This window comes from Onychomys torridus, chromosome 4 (genome assembly GCF_903995425.1).
Source record: "Onychomys torridus chromosome 4, mOncTor1.1, whole genome shotgun sequence".
Lineage (NCBI taxonomy): Eukaryota > Metazoa > Chordata > Mammalia > Rodentia > Cricetidae > Onychomys > Onychomys torridus.
The window spans coordinates 15,095,628-15,107,871 of NC_050446.1; the positions used below are offsets into that span (position 1 = coordinate 15,095,628).

General features: G+C 47.0%; 1 protein-coding gene across 14 annotated transcripts in view; it reads left to right on the plus strand.

The window, feature by feature from the left end:
• The window catches only part of Cacna1b (calcium voltage-gated channel subunit alpha1 B), a 154,264-nt gene that overhangs the window by 57,569 nt on the left and 84,451 nt on the right, over positions 1 to 12,244 (plus strand). For all 14 annotated transcript variants that reach the window (XM_036184139.1, XM_036184125.1, XM_036184128.1 and 11 more), the window contains exons 13-16: positions 914 to 1,026; positions 3,329 to 3,460; positions 3,680 to 3,752; positions 10,423 to 10,540. In XM_036184139.1, coding sequence (XP_036040032.1) covers positions 914 to 1,026; positions 3,329 to 3,460; positions 3,680 to 3,752; positions 10,423 to 10,540 — 436 coding nt within the window. The remainder of the gene's footprint in view (positions 1 to 913; positions 1,027 to 3,328; positions 3,461 to 3,679; positions 3,753 to 10,422; positions 10,541 to 12,244) is intronic.

Consider the following 12,244-nt stretch of genomic DNA (forward strand, 5'->3'; position numbering starts at 1 on the left):
TTGCTTGTTCTTGCCTTTTACATTTGACCTAAGCAGAAACAGAGTCCAGGCGGTCCTGTAGCACTTGGCTTGAAAATCTCCAGAGCAAATTATACCTCACAGTTTATTGAGCTCATTTTCTGCTCTTCCCACATCTGCAGGCAACAGTGTGGCCAGATGTCTTACCAGGGTATCATGGCACACACCTTCTCTTGTTGTCTACAAGATGTTCCTTGTGTTCTTTAGGTCCTGCTGGGCAGTGTTCCCAGTGTCCAGGGCACTTTATGCTTTCACTGACAGGCTACTCGGTGCTTGTTCTGTGGCTCCAGAACCACGACTACTGTTCCGTTTCATTACAACATTGCACTACTCTGTTTCTAAAACATATGCTGGTGTTTCCCGCTTGGAAACAAATTATCTTGATGGTGAGTGGCTTAAAGGAATAAACACATGTTGCCTCACCGTGTCTGAAAGTGACAGATTCTACTGTGACCCACTTGAATGCCTCTGGCTCAACCTTTAAAGAGGTCTTAAGTTATCCCAGTTTCATCTGGGTATAGAGAATTCACTCCAGGCTCATCTTGAAGCTATTGACCAGGCTCACTGCCCAGCCTGCCACAAAGCTCTGTTCCTAGTCACCTGAGTGCTTCCACAGGTTACTAGAATGTTATCACAGTGGTGTATCAGGGAATTTGGGAAGATGAACCCAGAGCGCCAAGATAGACCCATGGTATTTATGGCTTGTACAACATTCTCTGGGTTACCAAGCCCATGTAAAACATACACTAATGGACAGGAGGTAGGGTGGGTATTTACTGAGAGAGGCAGCCACACCAGTGCACACGCGAGGACATGTGCATGTGTTTGTCAGTTTTGTCCATATATGCACATGTGTCCAGGTACATATGTGCCCTGTGTTGATGCTGTATTTCAGGTGATTGTGGGGAGCATCTTTGAAGTAGTCTGGGCTGCCATCAAACCAGGAACCTCCTTTGGAATTAGTGTGCTGCGGGCTCTCCGACTGCTGAGGATTTTCAAAGTCACAAAGTATGTCATCTCTGTGCTCCCTGTGGGAGAATGGACCGAGGCCACATGTGAGGCTGGATGGGGGTGGATGGTATCTGGAAGCTTACTCTGTGGCTTACTGCCTTAAATACAGCACTGGTTGTGAAACAACACACTCAGGGACTATCATGGCAAGAGCCTTTGGACCTTTGGGCATCTTTAGGGTTGTCCCCCTGCTCACAGTGCTACGGTCATTTTCCTGGTTCTCCTGATTGATCATTTGTCATAATTCTATACCATCTCCTCTTAAAGCTACCAGTTTTATCTTCCAGACCTTCAATTTTTTTTTTTAAAGGATACAACTAGAGGTCATCATATTAAGTGAGCAGAGTAAGTTGGAGTCAGAAAGATACATATTGTATGTTTTCTCTCATTTATGGGTCCTACACAGACAACATCAAAACAGAGGGAGACAAGGCTGTCTGGAGGAAGGAAGGAAAGGAGTTGGAGAGAGTGAGGGGTGAATGTGGCAAAAAAGTACATGATACATTTGAAAGAAAATGTCTTTATGAATATATGCTAATAAAAGTAAAAGAAAGCAGTTCTCAGAAATTTCCCCTTAGCCCTGTCCCAGGTTTGCCCACCCACTGTGCAGAGGGTGGGTGGCCTTGGCCCTTGCCTCATGGCAGCCAGCCTAGTGCCTACATGGCTCCTTTGCCCGGGCTGGATTTCTCCACCCTCTTGATCCCAGCGCTGGTAGTTATGATGGTGACAAGACTCTGTTTTTAGTTCCATTTCACATAAATCTTAACTCTGGAAGAAAGTTGTTTCGTTTGTCTGTGAGGAGCCTGGAGCCCAGGGAGGTTGATGTGAGGTTGAGCATGGGGCCGGGAGTCAGAGATGCAGGTGGGAGGAGCAGGGGGAGAACACTCTCCATGGTGGACCTGGCAGTTGCAGAGGCTGGGTGGGCTGAGCTCGTTCTGTGTTTCAGAGGTCCTGTGCGTCATGCTGTCCCAGTGGCTGTGGTACCAAAGCTGTTGACGCTGGGCCCGTGCAGCACATGGGCTCATAGTTCCTCCCGTGTAGACTGAAGTTCTGCTCACCCTTTCCAACTGTTTTAAATCTCTAATCCAAACCTTTTGAGGACAGAGATGGATGACTGAGAAGAGGCTGATGCAGGAATTCTGTCCAGTTAGGTTTACAAATAGGCTAAGCATGTCCTTTGACCTGTCCTCAGACTTCCTTGAGCACCTGTGGGGCCGGTAAGAGAGGCTTCAGAAAAATGCCTTTTACCCAAGTCTTGGGGCTTCAGATTCCCCCAAGGAGGTCAGTGACCCTTGTCCTGAGGTGGGTTTGCGGGCCAGAAGGCTGGACCCTTCATGAGTTTTCTAATACTCCTGAATCTATTCATGTTTCTTATAAGAGAGGCTGTGGAGGGTGTCTTGGCCCCTGACATGGGACCAGGAGGAAGGAGAGTGCATCAGAGTTCCAGAAGCCCATAAGAGGGGGGGAGCACAGGGAGACTGGCATCTGTTCTGCTGTCCCTCATTCCCTGTGTCAGGGTGTCAGAATAGCATGTGCACAGGTGCAGAGGCTGGTGGCATCTCTCCCTGGGGGAAAGCTGAAGGCTCCTGGGAAGCACATTCTAGAGACCAGGATGGCAAGTGGAGCTGTCACTCAGCAGCAAAATCATTGCCGATAGAGATGGGCCCTGTATGCCATGAAGATTGGCTGTGAATGAGGGAGTCATATTTTCTCTTCAAGGAGTGTGGTGAAAGGGGCCTTAGGAAGCACCAGGTCAGCCATAACTTGGGTGGCCAGTTGAACACTGGGGTGGTGAAGGAGCTAGAGCAGCCGTCCTCAAACTGTGACCCTTCCACGGGGTCGCCTAGGACCATCGGAAAACACACATATTTACATGATGCGTCGTAGCAGTAGCAGAATTACAGTTACGAAGTAGTAATGAAACTAATTGTGTGGTTGGGAGTCACCACAACATGAGGAACTGTGTTAAAGGGTTGCAGCATTAGGAAGGTTGAGAACCACTGAGCTAGAGGGTTGGGGAGTGTGAAGTCTGGGTTTGGGCCTGGCCACCTGACAGGCAGTGGTATCTTCTGTTAAGGAGAATGGTGCAGTTGGGGAGAGTGGATGAGTCCAGCATACAGTCAAGTGTCTGCTGTTGCTGCCCATGGCTGGATTGAGGGTCCAGGACCGTGGGTTTTGGTTCCTGGGGAGATGCATGGTTCATGTGGAGGCTGGGCTCAGCTTGAGTACAGGGGCCTGATGAGTGTGAAGCAGTACTGGGTGGCCCAGCAAGGCTTCAGCCATCCTTCCTGCCTGACAGGTATTGGAATTCCCTGAGGAACCTGGTGGTATCCCTCCTCAATTCCATGAAGTCCATCATCAGCCTCCTCTTCCTGCTTTTCCTCTTCATTGTGGTCTTCGCCCTGTTGGGGATGCAGCTGTTTGGGGGACAGTAAGTAGCCAGGAGGAGGAGGGCAGGCCAGGGCCCCTGGGGAGGCAGAGCTCGGAGCAGACACTGCCACCCCAGGCCTTTTCCACCTGCCTCCTTCCCGAAGGTCCTCTAATGGGGCTGAGAATACTGAGACACCAGAATTGAGCATGTTGATGCCAAGGGACTGGTCCCCTGGCTCCTGATGGGACTTGTTCTACTCAAGACTTCTCTTTCCCTCAGGTTCAACTTTCAAGACGAGACCCCGACCACCAATTTTGATACCTTCCCAGCTGCCATCCTCACTGTCTTTCAGGTGAGGCTTCTTGCTCTCTCATCTCCTCCAGGAGCTAGGAAGGAGTTAGTGAACTTAGAAGTCCCATGTTTAAACATAACTACACAACAAAAGATAAGCCTTGGCAGGTCCTGGGTCTGGGTGTCCAAGGGAAGGTGGGTTGCCAGTCTGGGGGACCAGATGGAGCTCCCTTGGGTGTCTGTCTTTGTGAGCCTCCACTTCTTTAGGTTATTAGCTCTCAGGCATGAAACCACTTGTTTTCTATCCTCAGAACAAAACCAAAGCTCTTCCTGAACTTCTCCTGTGGGGTCTCAGGCCCAGTGGCCTCCTATTCTCTTTTATTCTGGGATATGTGCCTACCATTCCCCCTTGGAAAGCCACAGCTGTGGGCCTATTGTCTGTTTGATGGGGGCCGCATTGGCTCAAGGGATCACCTCCTCTCTTGGATGGTTCATTTTGGGTGCTCTTGGTTGTATACTTTCTCCTCCCATAGTAAGCCTTCTCATGCTGCCAGAGCTGGCCTCACTGGTCATGCAGCATCCTGTGTATGTGTTCCATGATTCCTGCTTGGATACCCTGTCTGAGACAGGACAGGACAGAATGAGCTGCCAACCTGTCAAGGTAACTCTTGAGAGGGAAACCGATAGTCTGAATGGGGCTTGGTTCAGATCTTGGTCTCTGAAGGGGCTGAGCTAAGCCCAGAGCTGAGCCCACATATGTGGAAGAGCCTTTGCTTCCCACTCAGAGGGAGGGCATGTTGACAACAGCTGATCTAAACCCAATCGACAACTGGCCAAGAGAGTAGTTTAGTCCTGGGATTTCCGTTCCTGCCCCATCCTTGGAGTCCAGGTGCTACTGTCCTTCCTCCATTTCTCTCACAGGTACCTGGGAAGGGACTTTGTGCTAACAGGTCAGTGGCTTCCAGAATTTGAGGCCCTAGTGTGGGATAGGGCCTGTCAGCCTCTGGAGACAGAGAATGTTGCACCAGCCTGGGTCCTTGCAGAGTACATTGTGTCTGCTTGGGGAGTAGATACTCATGATGGGAAGGAGAGCGTCTTCATCTGGTTCATGGGTCTAGGGTGCTGTGATACCAAGGAAAGGAAGCTGGGGGGACCATATCCCAAGGCCTACAGTGAGCAAGCACGTCAAGAGAGCAGGCATGGACCGAGGCCCAGGGGTTTGGAGGCCAGGTTAGAGGGCCCTGTAAGCAAGCAGGTTTTGACAGATTCTGTCCAGTGGTGTGGCTCCAGGCCATGGTGGGTGACAGGCTTATTGTGACTCTGCTTTTTGTGTTTGTTGCCAGCAAGGAACTAAGCATAATGGGGGCACAGTTAGGAGAACTGGTTCTTTTTGTCTAAAGAGTTCTGACTGGACCTCTGTTCTTGTTTGCTTTCTGGGGCTGTGATAAACACAATCACCAAAAGCAGTTGGAGAGGAAAGGGTTTATTTGGCTTACACTTCCATGTCTGAGTCCATCACTGAGGGAAGTCAGGGTAAGAGCAAAGATAGGAGCCATGGAGGAAAACTGCCTCCTAGTTTGCTTTCAGTCTCTGAAGCAGAAGGTAGTGGTCAGCTACCTTTCTTAGAACTCCCGGGACCACCTGCCCAAAGGTGACACCACCCACAGTGGGATGGGACCTCCCACACCAATCAGCAATAGGGAAAATGCCACACAGACCAATCTGATGAAGGCATTTCCTTAATTGAGGTTCCCACTGACAGAAACTAACCATCACGACCTCACATACTTTCTGCTCTGAACACAGCAACAGGACAGTAGCAGAGGATTTTAGCCCACCGCATCAGTGGTGTGCACGCATGGCTAGGCACTGAGTACTGGAGGAGGCCAGAGATGTTGACAGGCCAGCCTGTCTTTAACAGGATGTCTTTGGACTGGAGTCTTAAGACCCAGGAAGGGAGACCCTGCCTCTGGAGTAGGATCAGAGTGTGTGTGGGAGGGCACAAAGGGTGAAGAAAATAAAAATCTTCCAATTTTCCCATGGGGGCATGCAAGTTAAATACTGGGAAACACTGGTACCCTAGAAGGGGACCAGCACCCACAGTTGGGAGGTGAGATGACTTTCAAAGAAAAGGGAACAACAGAGCAGGTGTACCTGATTCTGGGCTGAGTCAAGGGACAAAGGAAGAACCCTCAAAAATCCCCAAATTGAGGAAAAGCATCTAAGTTAAAGAAAAAGAACTAAGCAGCAATCCTAGACACTAAAGCTGTAGCAATTCAACTTAAAAATGTAGATAGACAGCACTCTGGATACTGTCTAAGGGAGGGTGGACAGCTGAGTTAGAAAGAGTAAGATGCTCAGCTGAGTGTAGCCTGGAAACAAGGGGGTTCATGCATTGTATGTGCTGGGCTTGGAGATCAGAGGGACTGGGTGGGGATGCAGCTGAGTGGTAGAGATTTTGCTTAGCATGCACTGACCCTGAGTTCAATTCTGGAAACTACAGAAGGAAACGAATAAAAAGAGAGAGAGGAGTGGCCAATTATAGGTAGACTCAGAGTACATGTGTTCATAGAACAGAGTGAAGAGTAAGTCTAGACCAAGACATACGACAATACAGAAGACCATATCCTAAGGGCTTCCTTAGAATAACGCTTCATAAAAAATGACAACTCTTCTGATGGCTGTTTCATGAGTGACAGGTACCAGGTCATGGAAAGCAACTTGGGAATATTGGGGTGCAGTGTCAGAGCCCAGAATCCTGAGTCTTAGAGCTGTCAATGTGAGGGAAGAGCAGAGAGTCCTTTAGGAGAAGAAATAGGAGGCCTGGGTTACTTCTGACCAATGCCAGCAAGTTAAGATAGCTCTGTTAAGAAATCCTCCTAAATATTTAGAGGTTATTGCAATTCTGTGTGGACTACAGAGAATATATAAGTTCCTCACTCATTTGATGAGGCTAAATGTCATGATAGGAAATACTAAATGAGGATAATAAGAGGGGAAAAATGTATGTCATGGTCACAAACAGAGGCTAAAACATCCAGAAGGAAAAAACTGAGGAGTCAAATCTAGGCACACTTTAACTTGTCTACATAAACTTGGTGTAGTTGCTCATATGTATAATTCTAGCATTCAGGAGGGTGAGGCATGAGGATTGTGAGTTTGAGGCCAGCCTGGACTGTATAGCAAGGAGTGCCCTCCCCCCAAAAAAAGTTAAAACAGAATCATAAAATAGTAAGGAACAGAAGAAAAAATTGTCTTTATAAATAACTCACATTTTTTTTCTGAGAATACCAGATAACTTAATGTTAGGGAGTCCTTGAATGTGACTCATAATGTTATCTCAGGTAATGGAACATGAGACAAAGTACATCTGGCAGGGGGAAGAGACAGGTGTGTGAAATTCTAGCAGATTATGCTAGCATTGGCAGCCTAGGTACAGTAGGATAAGAAAAAAAAAAAAACCCGAAATTTAAGATTTGTGTAGAATTGACAATTAAGGAAAATACTCATTAAAAATAAAATACATGTGCTGCCATTGCATGTGGCATGGATAAACTAGTTAGTCATATAGAGGAACATGAGACTGGGCTGTTGAGATGGCTGACTGAGTAAGAGCACTTGCCATGCAAGCCTGAAAACCTAAATTCAACTCCCAGGGCTTACATAAAGTTAGAAGGAAAGAATTAACTGAACAAATCTGCTCTCTAACCTTCACATGTATACCTAAACATGCACATGCCCCCTCCTTCACATGTATGTCGCAGCATGCACATGCCCTCAGCATTCACATGCCCCCTCTACATGTAGACCTCAGCATGCACATGCCCTCTCCTCCACACGTACACCTCAGCATGCACATGCCCCCTCCTCCACACATGTATCTCAGCATGCACATGCCCCCTCCTCCACACGTATGTCGCAGCATGCACATGCCCTCAGCATGCACATGCCCCCTCTACATGTAGACCTCAGCATGCACATGCCCTCTCCTCCACACGTACACCTCAGCATGCACATGCCCCCTCCTCCACACATGTATCTCAGCATGCACATGCCCCCTCCTCCACACTTACACCTCAGCATGCACATGCCCTCTCTCCACACGTACACCTCAGCATGCACATGCCCCCTCCTCCACACGTACACCTCAGCATGCACATGCCCCCTTTGTCTCCCACTCTCTTACATGCTAATAATGAATTTAAAAATGAAAAAACATAAGCAGGATTTCTGCATTGTACCTGGTATGAAAAATAAGCAAACCTAAAATTTTAGAGCCCATGTGAATGCCATGTCATTAACTAATGGCAGGAAAGGCATTAAAGAAAATATAAACACAGCATAAAGGCAGTGATCAACCAATTTGATTATGTAACAAGAAGTTTCTGTGCATTGGAAGATACCATCAAAATATCTTCCTAGTGTCAGCAGATAACAAAGGATTAGTTTCTAGAATGTATTGAAAACACTTACAAATCAAAAGAAAAGATGCTGTCGTAGGAGAGGGCTAAGATAAAGACCAGTGACAGGTTAGGAAGGCCTGGTGAATAAGCTAGGAAATAAGCTTTTACTGAATCCAGGGAGATGCAAATTAAACCCACAGCGACCATCTTCCCATTTAGCCAAAATTAAGAAATCTTACATCAGAGTTTAGAGTGGATGTGGCTTTTAGAGCCTCCGTGTGCTAATGGTGAGTGGTTAAAGTTGTGCTGGACAGTGATTTTCTAATGTCCTGTGAAATCCATGTATCAGCAAGTCCTGTGCTAGCTGTGCTGCCCTGCTCAGGTATATCGATGTGTGGGGCGGCTGAGCAACACCAGCTGTTGTGATGAGACCAGAACATCAGTGCTCATGTAGGGACTGTGTAAGAAGCGTGTAGTTTGGAACCAGGAAACAACTGACCTAGAACTAAATGTGTCAGCTTGGATGCATCTCACAAATGTAATTTTGAGCAGAACAAAGTTTCAGGGTAATTTTATATTGTTACACACTGTTGTATGCCATGTAGAAGGAGCTTTCATGAGATGATAAGCACCAAAGTCAGGAAATTGTGACTGGTGGGAAGGAACAAAACTGGAGAGGCCCATTGAGAGACTTTGGCCTCATTTAGTCGTTTACTTTTATTTTAAAATAACAAAAATTATTTTAAATTATGTGTATGTATATATCTCTATGTGGGTATATGTGAGTGTGAATGCCCACAGAAGCCAGAAGGGGAGAACTGGAGTTTACAGGCAGTTAAGTATTGTGAAATGGTTTCTGCTTAAAATGTTACATAATTAGGGGTTAGAAAGATAGTTTAGGAGTTCCAAGGAATCTGACAGATGGTTATGAACCACCATGTGGGTGCTGGGAATTGAATTTGGGTCTTCTGCAAGAGCAGCAAGTGAGTGTTCTAAACTGCTGATCCATCTATCCAGTATGAAATTTATAATCTCAAATGCAATGATCAAAATCTAAGTTTTATACTTTAATGAGAGTAATAATTAAGAAAAAGATTTTTGAAATCCCCATATTTTATGGCAGCTTTTAGCCAATAAATTCGAAAACTTTGATGAAGCATACATTTTAAGAAGAAAAGAGTAATTACTTAATTTGACTTAAAAAGAAAGGAAAAGAGCTGGACACTGCCTTTCTGCTTCCTGCCCTGAGCCTGTTAGCTATAAATTGTGTTTTATAGCCTTCAAGGAACAGATGATAGTTAGCAGAAGCAAGACATTTCAGGGAAAACAATTTGTCCATGGTGTCAGTGTGTTTTGACACCATGGCCACAGTAACAGTATAAGTCAAGCAGAACACACACCAGAAAGTGAGGTCTAGAGTGAGGCCCTGAGGTCTTGCCTGTCTCAGCTGCCAGCTTGGGCCCAGCATCAGACACGCATGATGTGGACGGGAAACATCCAAGAGTGACCAAGACTCAGGAGGGAGCCTCAGGACTGCTTGGGCGGGTCCAGTTATGGTAGTGACGGCATGTGTACAGATAAGATACTAGAAGTAGAATATGGTGCTTAGGGACTTGCTTTCCATGGAGAGAAAATGGGTTCTATGAGAAATATAACTGAACTCAATAGGGAAGGCTGGGATATTCAAAACATGGGTCTGGAGAAATGGACTCCATTAAGAAAAAACAGGATAACCATCCCCATAATACATAAGATTCCATTTGGGTTAAAAAGCTAGAAACTTATGTGAAAAATCATACTTTACAAAGATCAATAGAATATCTGACCAGGACAAAGGATGGGAAGGGGTCAGGGCAGGGAGAGAACTCATGACCCTTGGGACAAGGGAGCTGCCTAGGATCTGACTCAGACTGGAACTGCCCATGCTGCTTCTACTTTTCAAAATCAATCAATCAAAGTAGAGATAATAGTTCACTGGTGGAGCAAAGATTGCACATATCATGTCTGTGAGAGTGGACCTACATGGCCAAAGGTGGCAGGAACCTGGAGAGTCATGTGACATTGAGCAGCTCGTTTCCTTCTCTGACCCTTGCTCTCTATGGTAAAATGATAGTGTGGTCAGGGTGGTCCCGGATGGCTTTACCTTCCTGTGTCACCACCCTCTGTTGCCTGGACCTCTGGAATTCCTGTCCTCTAAAGACACACTGCCCATTGATGTATGTGTGTGCTGACTCAAGTCTGTGTTTGTGTGTGTACATAGATGTGTGTACATCTGTGCTGTGTGCTCTTGGGCGTGACCCTCATGTATTCCATGTTTCCCTCCTGTAGATCCTGACGGGAGAGGACTGGAATGCAGTAATGTACCATGGGATTGAGTCACAAGGTGGAGTCAGCAAAGGCATGTTTTCCTCCTTTTACTTCATCGTCTTGACGTTGTTCGGAAACTGTATCCTTCTTGGGGCCAAGGGCAAGCGGCTCATACTCAGCACTCTTCCTGTGGCCACCTCATGGCTTCCTCCAGAAGGGCTGGGGTATTCTAAGCAGTTCCTTTTCAGAATGTGGGTGATGATGCCGGAGCACTGAGTATGGAGGTGCTGTATGGGGAAGGGGTGTCTAGAGGTTGGGATGGGCCATGTAGTTACTGGGGACAGAGGAAACACTGAATAATCTTGGAGTCCTTATAAGAAGACGTGGCTATGGAATGGGTGGGGAAGAAGGCTTTTTTCCTCGTTAAGTTTAATGGCGTAAGTTTTGGCACTGGACCTTAAGTAAATCTCCCTACCGGAAATAGAAAGTTGCAGAGCTTGACTCTCACCTTTGCTTCAGGCCAGAGATAGGCCTGCAAGGCAGGGGAGAGTGGGGATACCCACCCTCTGGACCAAGGCAGACCCAGCAGCAGCCGCCCAGGGACAGTGTGGGCAGAGAATTGGGGCCAAGAAGAATCCACATGGCTCACCATGCCTGCCGGGGTGAGGGCTAGAGGACACAGGTGTGAATGTGGTTTGAATGCCCTTGAGACAAGAAGTGGAGCCTCAGCAGGGTTAGGGTTCCTATCTTCTGTGGAATGCAGCTGGGTATCAGACCTCTGAGATGATAAAGCTGGGGTCCTGGCCTTTGCTAATAGGTTTGGGTTGGGGTCTGAGAATGTGTCTTATACCAGATTCACAAGCAGGACCTGATAGACTGGTCTAGGAGCCCCATTTAGAGAATGTGGTAGAATGTTGTGGAGCCCAGAAACAAGTTGTAAGCTGGAGCCAAACATCTGTGAATTGTTTTATAGATACCTCTGCAAAGGGGATTCTTTTATAGCTCAGGATTGGTGTTTATCCTTTCTCATGAGGCTGTGTGAGGCCCGGAGAGCAAGTGTAGCCCTGGTGTCAGAGAGGACAAAGTCACAGCAGTGGTATTAGGCAGGGTTCTCTAGGGTCACAGAATTTATAGGATGAATCTTTCTCTATATATATTGAAAGGGGATTTATCAGGATGACTTACAGGCTGTGGTCCAGCGAGTTCAACAATGGCTGCCTATGAGCAGAAAGTTCAAGAACCCAGCAGTTGCTCAGTTTACGAGGCTGGATGTCTCAGCTGGTCTTCAGTAGATGCCAGAGTCCCGAGGAAGTGGGCTCCAGTGCCAGGGAAGCGATGAACTTGCTAGCAAGGTGAGAGTAAGCAGGCAAAGAGCAAAGCCCTCCTTCTGTATCTCCTCATATAGGCTTCCAGCAGAAGATGCGGCCCAGATTAGAGATGGTTTCTCCAGCTCAAATGGTCTGGATTAGAAATGGACCTTCCTCCTTCAAATGAAGCAAAAATCCCTCTATATCTGGGTTTTAGTAAATTCCAGATGTAGTCAAGTTGACACCAAGAATAATCATCACAGCCGTTAAACACTGACATTAGGTCAGGCATATCAGCCATCAGGTGTCTCCCTTTCTGTTCAGTTAGGATGGCTTCTGATGCTTTTGTCTTTCCCTCTGCACAGGAATGCAGCCTTTAGCTTTGCTTTGGGCATGGAAGAGCCTCAAGGTGTGTGTGATACGGTTAGTCCATAGGGTATGTAGTGCTTGGAGGTGTCCTGCTTGCTGTCAGTCTGACCATGATGTCCTATCCCGTGGGTGCTGTTTAAGCCCTGAGCAAGAGGCTTGCCTGTAGC